This window comes from Lepisma saccharinum, chromosome 29 (assembly GCF_977018435.1).
Source record: "Lepisma saccharinum chromosome 29, izLepSacc3.1, whole genome shotgun sequence".
Classification (NCBI taxonomy): Eukaryota; Metazoa; Arthropoda; class Insecta; order Zygentoma; family Lepismatidae; genus Lepisma; species Lepisma saccharinum.
Window position 1 is genome coordinate 17,907,015 of NC_139257.1, and position 16,428 is coordinate 17,923,442.

Here is a 16,428-nt window from a genome sequence, read left to right on the forward strand (position 1 = left end):
GTTCTACCTCGTAAGGCAAGGACGTTTCACTGTGTTTGTGTCACTTCATCCATTTCATCACTTTTTCATTCATCCATATTGTCGTACTTACTCGTAGAGGCACAAAAGCGACGTAAAATAACTAAAATAGAAATAGATTTTTGGGTGAGATAAAATACAACCATCTAAAAATAGTAATGTAGTAATAGTAATAAAATAATAATAATGTCCTAGCACAATTAAGTATCGTTTGGCATAATTTCACAGTTTAAACAGCACTTTTCATGGCTGAGTGGAGTTCCACTCTATCTCTCCCCTCCATGTTCAAGTAAGATGAGCAGGAAACGTGTTTTTGAGCAGGCCGTTGGAGGTTCCATAGCAATAGTTTATTAAGGAATTCTCCCGAGAAATCAATAGGTCTGGCAACACTGACGTGAGCCGCGTTCAAGGCTCCTTCCCCCTGTCCTTTCCCCCACCCTCCAGCGCGGTGAGGTTCTGCGCAGGTTTCTTTCCTTGTGGTTCCACTATAGGTCAGTTGAAACAAATCATGATCATTACTGAGCATTAATATTCAGTGCTATGTTGGTACGTAATAGAAATTTATTGTAACTTTTTCTTCTGTGCTAAATATCATAGTTACAAACTAAATATTTGTTTGTTTGATGGATTAAGTTAAACTAAACGTGATTGGTTTGTAGGTTCCTATATGAATCGTATAGAAAGTGGTTTGGAACGATTCGGTAGATGGCTCTAGTCAACGTCTCATGCGGAATCGTATTTTGTAAACTGTGTTCCCTTCAATGTCAGAATTAGCAGTGCAACACCAAAACATGTGTATCGAATGCTAACATCAGAAGTTGAGAAATCAATGTGCAGTGTTACACGTGTGCTGTGAAATAAATGTTAACATTTCCCGAAGCGTTAATACATCTTAATTAAGTTTACAGGACACTTTCCGCTTGCTCGAGCGACATTATTGCGGTTGGGTTGACTTCCCTTAATGACTCTTACAATGTTCGAACAGAATGGCTGTCTGTGAAAATGAAAATCACGTTTCCATAGCAACGCCATTTTAATTGCTGGAACCAGGCGACTGAATTTGCAAGTCAAGATTCTATGCATTAATTGCTCATTGAAGCATATAGCTGAAAATCCTTTTTGCATTAGTCTCGTAATGGCAAAAAGGAAGCAAGACGATTTCCCAGACGACTTTGAGGATCACAAGTCTCCCGAGAAGAAGATAAAGGCTGATGAGGATGATGATGAAACACCTGGCAATTCGGTCGCAGCTCTATTAGGCAAGTGTAGTGCATAAATTCTTATTCAGGAAGACTTTTACGATAACCCATTAACCAGTGTAGTATTTCGAAATCAGATTTTTTTTATATATATATTCCACTCTGCAGTATTAAAGTGATGAAAATAGACTTATTTTGCCACGAAACTATAGGGTGTCCCCAAAAGAAGTATGCACTTTAAAAGGAAATGTCAAAATCAAGCGTCCGTTACATCATGAAGCACTGGCATTGGAAGATCAGGCCAATACACAGAGGAGGAACCATGACCAGGCCCTCTAACTATAAAATTTTAATGTGAACCCATAAAAACCTACGAAAATAACATTGACGACATTTTTTTAGATTTTGCAAGAATTTTGATTTCGTCCTTACATAAACGAATGGGTTTGCTGTAGAGAGAAATAGGCTCGAAATTCGGAGTCTGCAATACTGAGTAATCATAGTTTTATTAATCATTTATGCAATGCTTCTTCTCCTAGACTTCAAGATTTAGTCGGGACAGTCCATTCTTTTAAATCCATGTTCCGACTTTTTCGAACTGCAGTCATCATGCAAAAATTTCTCGTTTTTTTTGTTTTTTTGTTAACTTACATTTAGACATGTTCTTTATTTTAATAATCATTGCTATTACACAGCATTTAATTTATAAATATATTATTTTTAAAACATGGAATTATCGAGACTGCTCAATAGTCCTGGTATAAGAGAATTAAGGAAAATTTCAAAGCATTGTTAATCTACAGAACAGAGTGATATTCGAATACTTTTGAGAATTGAATGTAAACTTAAATAATAAGCACCAAGCTGTACGTCATGTGACAATCTTTGACTGTAAGCGGCTGTGGTCGGGAAGGAGGGGTCTGTAGGTTAGTTGAATTTTAACTATTGCTTTGGACCATAATGTTGCCACTATACCATTGCACGTTTAACTCTAGCTGCTATTCTACCATGTTATGTGGTGGTCACATAACAGCATTTCGTCGACTACCGTGTCAGACTGGTTATCGCAGCGCACTACAGTCCCGGGTTCGAATCCCGTCATGGGTATTCTTTGCGAGTGCCCCTTCATAAATTTAATCATATCATCACATATCATCATCGTCGCGATTAGCCAAAAGTGGAAGAAATGCGACGTAACCTAATCCAATCAACCCAACACCATTTCGGATCTTCTCTTTGTTCCGCATTTTCGGATCTGGAAGCATGTAGGAAATTAACGTATAAAGTTTAAAAAATATATAGAAAGATGTTTGCGAGTAATATTGATGGGATCGTGGCGAATTTACCGGGCATGAGTTCACGAAGGTTGAGAACCACTGCAAGGATTGGTTTCCTCCGATTCCCTTTCATTTTGTCAGAGGAACTTGGGAGAGTGATTCAAATATTTACACCAAAAATTTTACACATTATATCTTATTAGCACATGCCTTAAAGCAGGCCCGTAGCTAGAATTGATCTCCAGGGGGGGGCTCACGGGTTATCAGGGGGGCTTTGTAAACCAAGTCCATTTTTTTAAAAAAATATTAAATGAAGGTAAATTATGTGTGAGGGGGTCGCTTATTCATTTATAAATATCATATACGTACTACACAAATACTACATTTTTCTACAATTTTAAAACATCTCTTGAAGTGTTAATTGACTGATACTGAAATTATCCCTTACACACCCCATACTATTTTAGATGATACAGATATGTATATCACACACAAGAAACGCACAATATTTAATCACAGTGCCTACAGTATATTCCACCCCCGGCCGAAGCAATTAAACTCCCCTTCCTTCCAAAAACTTGGGAGCTGTTGACCTTTGACGTAGATGATAAGGGAATTTGCATGATGACATCAAAATCACAGATTTCTGTCTAAACGGGAGGTTGCAACAGGGACAGTGAAGGTACAGATAAAGAAGCTCCCCTGTGAAAGAACTTTCTGAAGTCTAGAGAATATTCTAAATACTTGCAGCTACTTCTGCTCATAAACAAAATGAGCGAAAGTAATAGATACTGTTCATATTCTGTGGATTTATCCTTAAAATTGTGAATTGTCTACATTTTCACTCTTCACTGCAAACAAATTATGCAAAATAGTTTACCTAATGTAAAGGGGGGCTGACGGCAGTTCCAGGGGGGCTGAGCCCCCCCACCTGCCCCCTGCCTGGCTACGGGCCTGCCTTAAAGTCTTATTATTTATGAAATGTGAAAGTAAGTATTTTGTGTGCGAACGAATTACTGGAAGTAGTTTCTTTTTCTCTATAATGAATGTAATTATAATAACTTAAATACAGAAAAAACTCTCTCTTATTCGTTTTAATATTATCTTAAAATACACTTATCTCCTGCTCGCAAGTACGTTGTTAAGCATAACAATCTGAAATATATATGGGTGGTGGTGGGGAGAAAGGTGCACTGTACTTTATCTGTAGTGAAATAATGTTCATCGAAAATCTGTAGGGGTAAATTACACAGACTATTTTTACCAGTTTTCTCACTGTGATAATTTACATTCTTGCCATTTCACATCACTTTCCTGGTGTTCGAGCAATAACACTGTGCTTGGAAATTGAACGCAAAAGCTTTCTTGAACGTGCTTATTGTTTTCAAACAGCGCTTCCTAAAAATTCATTGCTTAGAGTGGCGGCGATCAGCGGGGAGTGGGTGCCAGTTTCCCCCTACTTTTTGCCACATTTGCCCCTGTCCTATGCTAAACTTTATCTATAAGGGAAAGTAAACTGTGCTCCCCTAAGTTTGGCACCTTCCCCCCCCCCCCCTACGTTTTGGAACCCAATCGCCACTACTGATACATTGTATTGTATGTTTGTGTGTGCTTATGTGCATAGGCCTAACCAGAAAGTTTTTAACGGAGGTCAAGCTTCTGAAAAGGTAGTTTGAATATCAATATTGGTAGGAAAATGGGGCATTATAATAATAATGACATTTTTTTTAAAAAAAGAAAATCAATTCCAAAGGGAGTTATGACCATTCGAGTGTTCTATTTAATTGCGACGGTGAAGACTGGTCTACAATAATGTTAGATGCAAATCGTGTTAAATTTTTTAAGTGAAACCACGTAGAGGATTCAGGTATTTTCAAATGAGAACATAGATAAATAAAATTCAGGTTTCGTGCTAAATGATCACTTACATTGAAATAGTTTAATTATTTCGTCCGTATTGAAACAACACTGCAATCGTGTGTCTGGGGGGGGGGGGGTCACGATGCATTAAAAATTACCCGTAATCAGTTGATACCCCAAGTGCAGAGGTCACTGCATACCACTGTTGCGTACGCTAGTGAGCTGAATGAAATTGGTAGGGGGCGTGGACCTATATGATGTTACGATAACATTGATTAATTGGTGTTTTAAGTCCACTTTATGCACAGTATGGCCAGGGGCGCCGACTTGTCAAGATTATTGGGGGGGGGCTCTGATCACTGAAATAAATGAATGGATTACTCACTCCCTCCGTTTTTTAAGTTTTGGCCTCAGTGTTCGGAATCTCGTAAAAGACAATGAATTCCTCAAAAATATCAAAATTTTCATTCACAGTTCGAATGCAGAATGTCAATTGTTCACGGATGGATATGTCAAGAGTTTCGTCAACCATAATAGCAAAATATTCCCAACTTTTAATATCTGCTACCACGGAGCGCAAAACAGATCTCCCCAATATATCAACGATCTCGTTCTGAATGTCATGTGAGGAGCCATTTGTACCCACTCCCCTAGTACATGCACATCGTCTTTTGAAACTCTTTTTAGTAAAAATGTTAACAATATTCATAATTATATACTTAGTATATAGTAATAAGTCATGTGTTTTGCTGTCTCTGGTCATAACCCCCCCCCCAAGTTGATGGTTTAGTGGTCTCAACCCCCCAAAGTTGATGATTTAGAACATTTCAAATGTGTATTTAAAGTTAAGTTCATGTAGCACAATTCAGAGTAAACTTTACAAGAGAAGCAAAATAATACGTTAGTTCCTCTCAAGCAAAATTATTTGAGAGCTCTGCCCCCACATCGTTAACATTGGGGGGGGGGGCTCGAGCCCCCCCATGCTCCACGGAGTCGGCGCCTATGAGTATGGCTAATTGGGACTGGACCTAAAGTGGGATCCGATGCCTCCACCGGGTACATGGGCGGAGTTGGAGCTTTTGCTTTGGGTGGTGGGGGCAGACTCTGGGAGAAGCATATGATGTACCTGAGGGTTGTTGAATATCCCCTAACATATAAGGGGCCCGGAGACCTTCCCCCGGAAATGAAAAAAACAATAACTTAAAAACACTGAGTACTAGGCCTTTTAGATTTGAAAATGTTAAATTTCCTCGCTTAAGTAAACAAATATTAATTAGTATATTGGTTGTCAGTTTTAAAAGAAGCAAAACAGTACGATTATTGCATTTTGCATTTCATTATTTTTTTATTGATACAATACTCGTATTACTTTTTAAAAAAGTTACGGAACAATAGTAAGCTTCAGAAATTTTAGAAAAATTAAATTGAAAAGTTCTTGTGATGCCGCAGCAGTAACTGTTGACTCAACACAAAGTCATTTTACGTTTTTCTTTCTTCAAACTGTACACATCAATCAAATCGTCTAAGACCCGCTAGACACATACCATAATGCCAAACGTAAAGATTTGCGGTATGGTTTCATAACAAAAATGTAGTAACTGAACTTAATTATGTGTTATTTTTTAGTCTTTTTCAAGTTGAGGGGGTCAGGGGGGCCCCTCCAGCACTCCGCCTATGACCGGGTATCGAACCTGGGATCCCTTGATTACAAGGCGACGACGCTACCACTGCGCTCAGGGGAGGCCTACCACGATAACGTTATCGGTTCCTCTTCAATGATTATCTTTGTATTTTACTGGAATAAAAACCGTCATTACCAAGAAATTTCATGCAGAATCCATTGAGAATTAACCACTTTCAAATATGATCATTTGGATGTTTCCGACTCTTCGGGATCCAGAAAAGTAGGTAAATAATTTCCCTAAATATGGGTGGGACATGGGAATGGAAATAATTTTCGGACTCCAATACAATATCATTTAAATAATCAAAGATGGTAGCTCCTAAAGTGGAGAAAGGGTATCTATTTCCAACAAACCAGAGAACACTTCTTTATCCCTGTTTGCCAGCAGCGTTATTATTTGTTCTATTTTTAAGATTTTTATTTTGAGCCTTCAACTCAATGGTTGAGGGTTCAACCATACATGTTGCGAATAAAGCTCTTCATTTGTTCATAAGGAAAGCGGTAACGTCATCTTGTAGCGAGTAGAGATGGAAAGTTCCGTTCATTTTTGGGATTCGTTCTTTGTGAACTAGTTCAGCACTGGGATTCGTTCAAAAGATTCGTTCGCGAACGAATTCACTGATCCGGTTCAGAAAAGACTGACAAGCTGGATGTTCTGTTTCCTCGAATCCGTTCGCGAACGAATTCACTGATCCGGATCAGCTTGGCTCGGCCCGGTCAGAAACGAGCGGCCGACTAGAACATATGTTTGCTTTTCTGGAATGCAGGAGGCCTGCCTACGAGATCCAATCAGATCAGAGAAGAATCTTTCGGAAAAGTCAATAACCTTTGATGTGGATGTTACAAGAGGGTTGTCTTGTGCTTGTCACTCGCCACCCGCAGCAGCTAAAACGGGAATGTAACGGGACTTGACTTTGCAAAATGAAAAGGAAGGAAGGGGGACTTGCTTTGGTTGCAGAACCAGCTACCGTCTTTCTGTGTAATGCAATCTGTGTGTATGGGAATTGTTCTAGACATGCCGCGGCATGTGGAAGCCATAACCGTTGCATGGAAATTACCTTTACAGCCATGAGTTAGTTCCCTTGAATAAGGTTTTGACTGATTTTAGGAATTTATAATGCTTCCTTCTTTCAGGAAAAAAAGCCTAACAATTTTAACAATGGAGAAAGAGTTATGTTAGTAGGTAATCGTGTGGTTGTTTACTTATTACTCCATATTAACAAGAAACAATTATAATCAAAAACATCCCCCCATGAAAATTCAGCAACTTCATTCCAGTGTCCAGCCTTAGTGCTTGAAACCACACACCGTTTAGTACAAACACACATAAATAGTGGCATTCTTCCTCATCGATTGCATATTATTTAGGTTTCCAAATGCTATTTTAACATTCTGTTTGTTTAGTTTGGTTTCTTCTTCAACGTTCATTTAAAACATTAAAAAATAGGTCGATTTTCTATCTCTTCAGACGTGTCGTGGCGATGAGGATAAGTGATGAAAAATGTTCAAGCAATACTCGAACCTTGAACCTTCGGAAGCGAGATCATAATTAAACCATTGAATGTGCTCGATTACTGAGGCACCCTGTGCAGGCTGTAAAGACATTTAGAAGTTACGTATATTCAGCTTTATATATTCTATATTATATTTCTATATTCTAATTATTATAAGTAACTGACATGTTTAAAAAGCAACATTTTAACAATGTGTCAATAACTGCGAATTCTTCATGGAAAGAACTTGCACAAAATATTATAATTTTAAATTTTATAATATTTTCCGGATATGAAAAATATAGGTTAATTTGTTCATCTAGTAGAACTTACGGTAAATATCCCTGCAAGTGACCATTACCATGAGCTTGCAGTACAACGAACTTTTAAATAATGGCAACTTCTGTCCGAAAAAGAAACTGTAACATTGAAAATGCACTTTCCTCCTCCTATGACATGAGAACAATGCCTCAGAAATGTTTACCAGCTGTCACATATTTCAGGATGTGTGAAATAGTAGTGGATATAAACCACTAAAAATAAACTTATTTTCTCTGCAAAGATTTGTTTTACTCCTTCCTGTTTATTTTATAGTTATTTTTCATAACATTCTTATTTGTCCTTCTTGGAATTCATCTGTTGCATGTGGCGTAAGCGGTGAGCCTTCCACGTAGTACATTCAATTTCCAACTTCACTTCCACGTAGTACAACCTGGACTGTATTTTGCAGGCTAACGAGGCTCTGGCGTCGGGACCTACGGCCAGTATAATCTTCGTAGTGTGTGTGTTGTCCTGTGTTTCGCCCTTCTTTCTGCTGATTGATCTTCTACAGCCTCAGCTTTTAACTGAAGCCAGAATATCTTAAGATTTTAGTTATACGGCATTACAGTTGTATTATTACTTATTAGTTATGTTGGACCCCGTATCATGTGACGGGTGCAAAATAGACTAAGTGATGACTCCCTTGTAACTGCAACGCTTCTAACTCCCTCCCCTCTGTATGTGGGTGTGTTTTTCCTTCGTGGATAAGTGTATGAAAAAATAAATATGCAGTCGCTAGCAAAGGTAAGTATACATTGATTCTCTTTATCGCCCTGTTGTTTTTCGTAAGATGGTACTTTAGTGATAAGGAAAATGTCATCCTGCGTAGGTAAAGAAGAGATAAGTATCATCGAGACTTGTTAAGACGAGGTCAAGAACGTCGGGGAATGCAAAATCGAGATCGAAACTTAAATATTCGAGAGTCTTAACTTAAAATTATTTTCCCTATTTTGTGTGTCGTTTCTGCTATTTTTTGGCTAATTGCTACGACGAAGGTTTGAGTTTGGTTTGAGTTGGTGTTTTAAGTCCACTTTATGCACAGTATGGCTAATCGGGACTGGACCTACAGTTTAAAGTGGGATCCGAACCACTTGTGCCTCCACCGGGTATCGAACCCGAGACCCCTTGATTACAAGGCAATGACGCTATCTACGACGAAGGTGAATGATGATTACTGTATATGATGAAGAGACTCTCATAAGGTATGCAATAACGATGCGCATGTAAGTTTTCGAACCCAGACCTTCAGTGGTACAGTCAACAGCAAAGATAATGGTAGGCAAATTGTCCACCGCTATTTTAATTACTTTTTTATTCTACATCCTGCGTTGTTTTAAGAAATGAAACTATGTTGGTTCGAAGCAGGCATTGTTCTCTGCTTATTGACGTCATTATTTCAATCCATTGTCATCACAATGTGTAATACAGACCGAATTAAAATGGTGGTGGACAATTTGCATACTGTTTCTTTCGCCGTTGGGTGTATGTCGACGATTTCGGCGAAATCGAAGTTGCTTTACTGTAAGACGTATTAGAATATAACAAAGAATCTATGCTCTTTAATGTACAAACTTATGTCTTCATGGAGGTTTTCTTGTTTTAAATGTTTGTATTTCGAGATCTTTCCTTATCAAAAAAATTCTCAAAGTTTGTGAGTCCGGATGTACAGTTTAAAGCGATATCCGAACCAACATGTGGCCTCCCCGATGGCACAGTGGTAGCGTCGTCGCCTTACTAACATAAGGGCCCCCGGGTTCGATACCCGGTGGATGCACATAGTGGTTCGGATCCCACTTTAAACTGTAGGTCCAGTCCCGATTAGCCTTACTGTGCATAAAGTGGACGTAAAAACACCAACTCAATCAATCAATCGGGACATCCCTAGATCGAAATACCTTTCGCATTTTCCTTTCTTTCGGATGAACGACAAATTTGCCAAATAATTCTAACCATGCGCGTGTCGAGACTTTTTATCCCCAGAGGGGGATAAATCAAAACTATTTTCCAGGGGGACAAAGAATATGTACCCGTACTTATGGCGATGCTTTATTTTGAATTAATTAGTAAGGGAATAAATAACATTTATATTTATTTTACTTTCCAAGGTAAAAAGAACAGTGTACCAAATGAACAGCACTATCTTTTTCCAAGGGGGGTGACAAGTGCCCGTCTTGTCCCTCCCTGGTTCTAGCCACTTCCGCTTTTTTCTTCTCTGAAGAGGAAATTTCCTTTGAAGACCACATTAGTGGAAACTCGTCCTATTTCCCTGGGTGCCGGTGAAGCGGAGGAGGGAGGGGGTTGGTTCGGGTATCACGTGACTTGCTGGAATTTTGTTTTCAATCGCAGGCGCGGAGTGTGAACAAAGGGACCAACTGTTTCCCCCGAGCGCTCGAGGCGTCTTTCAGTCTTTCCTATGCGAGCGCGGAGCGGTTTCGGTATTCGTTCGCGACTGAGCCGTTTCGAAGCGAATCAGTGAACCGGATCAGTCGTTCGTTGAAAAGATTCGTTCAAAAAGATTCGTTCGTTCGCGAACGACTCATCTCTAGTAGCGAGTATAGCAATCTAGCATGATGTTGTGTAACGAGGAATAAATTTCAAGTGTAATTGCTACAAAACTTTGTGTTTCGGCTTTATATTTCAAAATTACACAGTACATCGAATCTTCAGGTTATTTGGTTTGTTGTTAAAAAAGACTAAGCACAATGAAGGTTACTGTAACGACATTAGCGGATGAAATTTTTACGTTGGACGTGAGTGAAGACTTGGAGCTGGAAAATTTTAAAGCATTTTGTGAAGTTGAATCCGGATTTCCTGGACCGGAAATTGTTATTGTTTTTAATGGAAGGCCTCTTATGGATGATAAAAAGTCTTTAAAAGACTTAGGCATAAAGGACGGAGATATAGTCATTATGCAGCACATGTTGTCTGGTGCTCAAAGCCAACAAAGTTTGCCAGGTTTGTATTTTTTTGTCATTTCATACCGTTATAACCATGAATTTAACCTCTTGGAACGGACTAATCTAACTTGTGGGAAGATCTCATGTATTTATTAATAACAACTAATAGGAATAAAGCACACTTTATCTGAATAGATTTGTTCAAGCAAAAAACACTTCTCTATTATATAATTTGGACCCTACATTAAATGTTAGATCATACCATAATCTACAGATATTCTGCTCCCATTGAAAGTCCAGTTTTTCTCGGCTCTTGTATGTTATATGATATAGAGTAGACTTCACTGGGTGAAAGGCTAATTTTACTTTTTCCACTTCGTTCTCCTTTGTATGTTTACATATTTATTTAACACAGAATAAAACTCCCAACAGCTGCTAGCTGTGGTACATGCAGTACACTTACCAGGACCAGTTACTAACTGTACACCCTCGAAAATTAGCATATTCTTTAATAGATTGATATTTTATATGCAAATTTTGGTAAATATTTACTATCCTTCGGACACCTCTAATTTTTTCATTTCGTCAATTTTTGACATTCGTACTTACGTATCTGCTTCGTGGAACATTCCTGAAGGTGTATCAACGTTGTTTTGATGAAATTAATTGCAATTTTTCACATTACCAGTACGTCTTTCTGATAGGCCTTTTTGCTTGCCTGAGACGAACTAACCTAACAACGCGCCAATGGTTTGTGGGGCTAGCGCCAATGGTTCGCAATTATTTCCAATTTCTGGAACCTGATAATAACACGACACCAAATTTTAACTATGTTTCCTAACCTAACAGAACTAACCTATCCACGTGCCAATGGTTCGTGGGGCCAGCTATTCTCCGTCAGAGAATTAATTTTCAACGAACAACATGAATTTCAGCTTTGAAACATTCCCACATCCCACAAAACACCTTCTCCATGTTCGACAATGCTACAGGAACTTATTACAGTAAGTAGTTTCTTCTGTAAAAATAAATAAATGTGTCCGAAGGATAGTAAACAAGTACCGCATGAATAACGATTTGATTGGACAGCGGTTCACTTCTTCAGAAGATATCGAAAAATGGGTCTCTGACTGAATCACTTCAAAGGATGAGGACTTCTTTCGCCACGGAATCCGTAACTTGCCTGACAGATGGGCGAAAGTGGTGGCTCGCGATGGACAATATTTTTCTTAAGGTATTTATGTATTTTGTGTTTGAACTACAGCTTCAATGTGTGCGTAACAACCACACGAATTAATTCCTAGACCAAATATTTTTCGACATTAATGTATCTCCGATGCACGATAGCTCTTGCCACCATTACCGGCGACTACGTGAATCAAATGTTCCGTGCGTTCGATTATGTAACCTCCTGTTAGTGTAGCAACCACGCGGTAGTTTTTACAAGATGACGTGTGAGCGTTTTTTTTTTTTTAAATTTAATTTTCTATGTTTGCCTAAACTAACTGAACCTAACCTAACCTTCCGTGAATGGTTTGTGGATCAATTTTCGCTTAAAAACCTTCTGTGAATAGTTTGTGCAGCATTTTTCGGTTCATAAGTTTGGAAACACTGCATATCCGCTGACGATAGACAACGTAAGTCAAGATTTGCCCGCCATATTGTGTGTAACGAAAGCGAATTAGCAACGAACAATTAATACTTGTAATGTGAAAAATTATGCTTTTTTCAGTGAAAAAAGCATAATCCCACATTCAAAAATATTCCGCTATGCATAAGAGGTAAACAATTAGGAAATAAACGAGTGAAATGCATTTTCACTACCGGTATACCATACTGTTACCGCCATTTGTTTACTGTTGACTTGGATATGGAACTCTGCTACCATCTACTTCACATGCATTGGGTGCAAAGGGGTATTTTGCTGCCAAATGCTTTTGTTAGGTTAGGCAGGTTTAGTGCTCTCAGCATTAAAATAACTTCGTTAAATGCTTTATGCGCCTGATCATATAATATCTGGTCTCTCATGAAAATATGCAAAATCTTGTGTCCGTGTCAACCTGAAACCGAGAAAGCCTGCTTGCACAAATCATAATTTATCCAGTGTTTGAAACTTCCACATTAGTTTCCAGTATTCCAAACACTTCCTAATACCCCTATAAAGCTTGAGAAAAATCATGAAACATTCGGAATCATTACCTAAAATTACTAACAGCACCTAACCTAATCAACTCAGCAATATGACAAGTGCTGTGTATTGAGGAAGCAATGCACAATTTTGCACTAAATGTAAGCACAGAATTCACATGCATGACTGCTAACAAGGTCATTCCATGCCAAATGATCCAATGGTGGTTGCATGACCATTTTTTGTACATGTTTCTAGATAATCAAAACCAATGTTCAAGAAAATGTATTGTCTTTAGTTCTCCTGGGGCAGCCATTTTTCTAACATGGTGCATGGCTTTTTTTGCTCATGTAGCACTTTTCAGAAACCTTAATATCTCAAAAACCATTAGAGTTAGAGACCTGAAACAAAATTCATTTTGTAGCTAATGAAGTATACTTTTTATGATAATCAAGTATGCTTTGCTTAAAATTGCATCGTAAGAATGAAAATTATGGTCGAAATTGGGGTAGCAATAGTTAAAAAATTGTTTTTTTAAGTCCGATTTTTTCAGTGAAGGAGTTTCGTCTAAGGCTTGATTTTCTTTTCATGTGTAGACCTGCCTGCAGGGTGTCTGTATGTGAAATATCAGTGCTTAGAAATGCAACCCTTTTTTACAGCATGGGCTCAAACATGGCCGTTCATTGAATTTTGACAGTTTTTGGGGTTAAATATCTCAGATGAGTCCTCTTGAAGAATTCTGAAATTTGTCAGAGAGGAAGCCCTGCATGAACCTAACTCACAGTAAAAATCTCAACTTTTAGATTCAACTCATTTTGGTCAATATGAGGTAACGTACGTCACCTAATTTCTGACGTTGCGAAGTAAAGTTAAGCTACATCCCATACTTAGAATAACATATATTTTTTCTTGACCAAGTGGTAGCAATCAGACTGATGATTCTGACCTTTGCAACATCTTCTTACAATTTCCATTGTATGATGTACTGGCCACGCAAAGGTTTGTCACACTTGTCTTCTGTTTCTTCAGTTCTAATACTTTGTGAAAAGCAACTTTCCAGTTTCCTTTGCACTCCTTGTAAGATGTGAATAGTTTTTCGAGCAAGAGCACTTTGTTTTTCTGCAATCTGCCTCCTCAGTTTTGAAACAGAGATATATCAAAAACGGAACAGACTTCATCCATTTCCTTTACTATTTTTTTTTTGGGGGGGGGGGGGGTTAAGTGAGTCACTTTATCCAGATATGAAAATTTTACTCCAACATGTCAGGCATATTGATTTAACTGGTATAAGGCTTACTTGACACTTTTTTGCCTTACCATATGATGCAAATTGATTTTAAAAAATTCCCTTAACATTCACAAGTCACTACTCTCAGCAGAGATTGTCCATTCACAGATCAATGCTAAGCTTGCCTCACATCCTATCAAAACATGTCTCTGAATCTTCTGTGCACGAATCACATCTACTTCAACAAATATCTTTTCTTGAAGAAAAGAAAGAAAAAAAATTGTGGAAATTAAAGGAAACAAAAAATAATATATTCTACCAACTTTGACCCTCCAAAATAAATAGCCTACTTTCAGTGGAGTGCCCAAGGAGGGGTTGGTTGGGGTTCATAACCCAATACCTTTAGCCTAGTATTCCATAAACAATTACGTCAAAGGCAGGATAATTAGGCAAGAACAGGGCTTTATTCTTAAAAAGTATATGTAATCTCCTCCCCTCCCTTTCGAAATTCCCTGGCATGCCACTGTCTATCTTAAGCTGCATGTAAAAAATGGGGGGGGGGGCTCAGTTTTGGAGCTGACAACACCAACTGGTCCTGGGTACCTAATAAATCAAACCTTTTCCAATGAAATTTTGCAGATTTTTAATTGTCATACCTTGTAATTTCAATTTCTGGTAAGTAAAGTATTAAAACCTTACGTTACTATATTTTCTGAGGCTAATTTAACCCAAATTTAAAAGAGAAAAAGAAAATACCATTATTCTAAGTATGGAATGTAGTTTAACCTTACTTTGCAATGCCAGAAATTAGGTGACATACGTTACCTCATATTGACCAAAACAAGTTTAACCTAAAAGTTGAGATTTTTACTGAGAGTTAGGTTCATGCAGGGCTTCCTTTCTGCCAAATTTCAGAATTTTTCAAGAGGACTCATCTGAGATATTTAACCCCGAAAACTGTAAACATTCAATGAACGGCCATGTTTGAGCCCATGCTGTAAAAAAGGGTTGCATTTCTAAGCACTGATATTTTACTTACAGACACCCTGCAGGCAGGTCTACACATGAAAAGAAAATCAAGCCTTAGACGAAACCCCTTCATTGAAAAAATCGGACTTAAAAATCCAATTTTTTAACTATTGCTACCCCAATTTCGACCATAATTTTCATACCAACGATGCAATTTTAAGCAAAGCATACTTGATTATCATAGAAAGTATACTTCATTAGCTACAAAATGAATTTTATTTCAGGTCTCTAGAGCTCTAATGGTTTTTGAGATATTAAGGTTTCTGAAAAGTGCTACATGAGCATAAAAAGCCATGCACCATGTTGGAAAAATGGCTGCCCCAGGAGAACTAAAGACAATAAATTTTCTTGAACATTGGTTTTGATATCTAGAAACATGTACAAACGTGTGTACAAAAATGATTTTTTTCTAAAATGGTCACGCAACCAATGATTTTAAATTTGGTTCGTTTGGCATGGAATGACCCAACAGCAACATGTCCGCATGCAATACTCACTATGATATAAACAAAGATAACGTAACCACATGAAACTAGTTTTTCAATACATTTCTTATTCTTCCATATGTTATGACCTGCAAAAGTAGTAACATTTTATAAACACCACACACAGAGGTGTAGAGAAAACTAAAAATAATTCAGGAGACAGCTTGTTTTTATTTTCAAATACAGGCTAAGAAATCCATGAATCCAACTAAGGTAAACACATTTTGAAATGTAGGCCCAAGTTCATTTTGTTTTATGGCCGGAATTCTGTTCTACGTTGTATCAGTGCTCGAGAATTATATGGACTGTTGACATAACAGTATACAAAGTTAGAACAATTTCACCACGAAAGTTCCAGGTGAATAAGTCCCAGCCTGAACAGTCCTGGGAGTCTATCTTCATCAATTTCATCTAATCTTAATTCATCCTCATTGTCACGAGAAAGAAAATCCGTGAAAAATACAAATACTTAAACTAGAAAATAATAGTGTAGATTTAATATATGGTATGTCCAGAAAGTGAGTTCCATTTGCAATAGGGCAAGGCACAGTTGGTCTGTGATCAGATATTTGAATGCAAAGAATATGTCAGCAGCTGAAATGCACCGTCAGATTGGTGAGGTTTATGGGTAATAGATCCAGGGTAGCTACTCACAGGGAATTCCGGGAATTATACATGAATTTTTGGCTCCGGGAATTATGCATGAATCCTGCATGAATTTTTCTTCGTAGACGTGAAAAATTGCAACTTTTATTAATCCCAATCCAATTGAGTTTATTCATATTTATAAATGCTCTGAGGCAGGAATT

The 16,428-nt window shown here is 37.9% G+C and overlaps 1 protein-coding gene across 4 annotated transcripts in view; it reads left to right on the forward strand.

The window, feature by feature from the left end:
- The first annotated feature begins 1,071 nt into the window (after nucleotides 1-1,071).
- rngo (DNA damage inducible 1 homolog rngo) overlaps nucleotides 1,072-16,428 on the forward strand; it is a 53,992-nt gene continuing 38,635 nt past the window's right edge. For 3 of the 4 annotated variants that reach the window (XR_014440950.1, XM_083114478.1, XM_083114479.1), the window contains exon 1: nucleotides 10,400-10,807. Coding sequence is in view for 3 of the 4 variants with exons in the window: in XM_083114478.1 (XP_082970604.1) it covers nucleotides 10,555-10,807 (253 nt within the window). In the remaining variant the exon portion in view is untranslated. Of the gene's footprint in view, nucleotides 1,278-10,399; nucleotides 10,808-16,428 lie in introns of those variants that run through there. The other variant, XM_083114480.1, reaches the window with a different exon arrangement.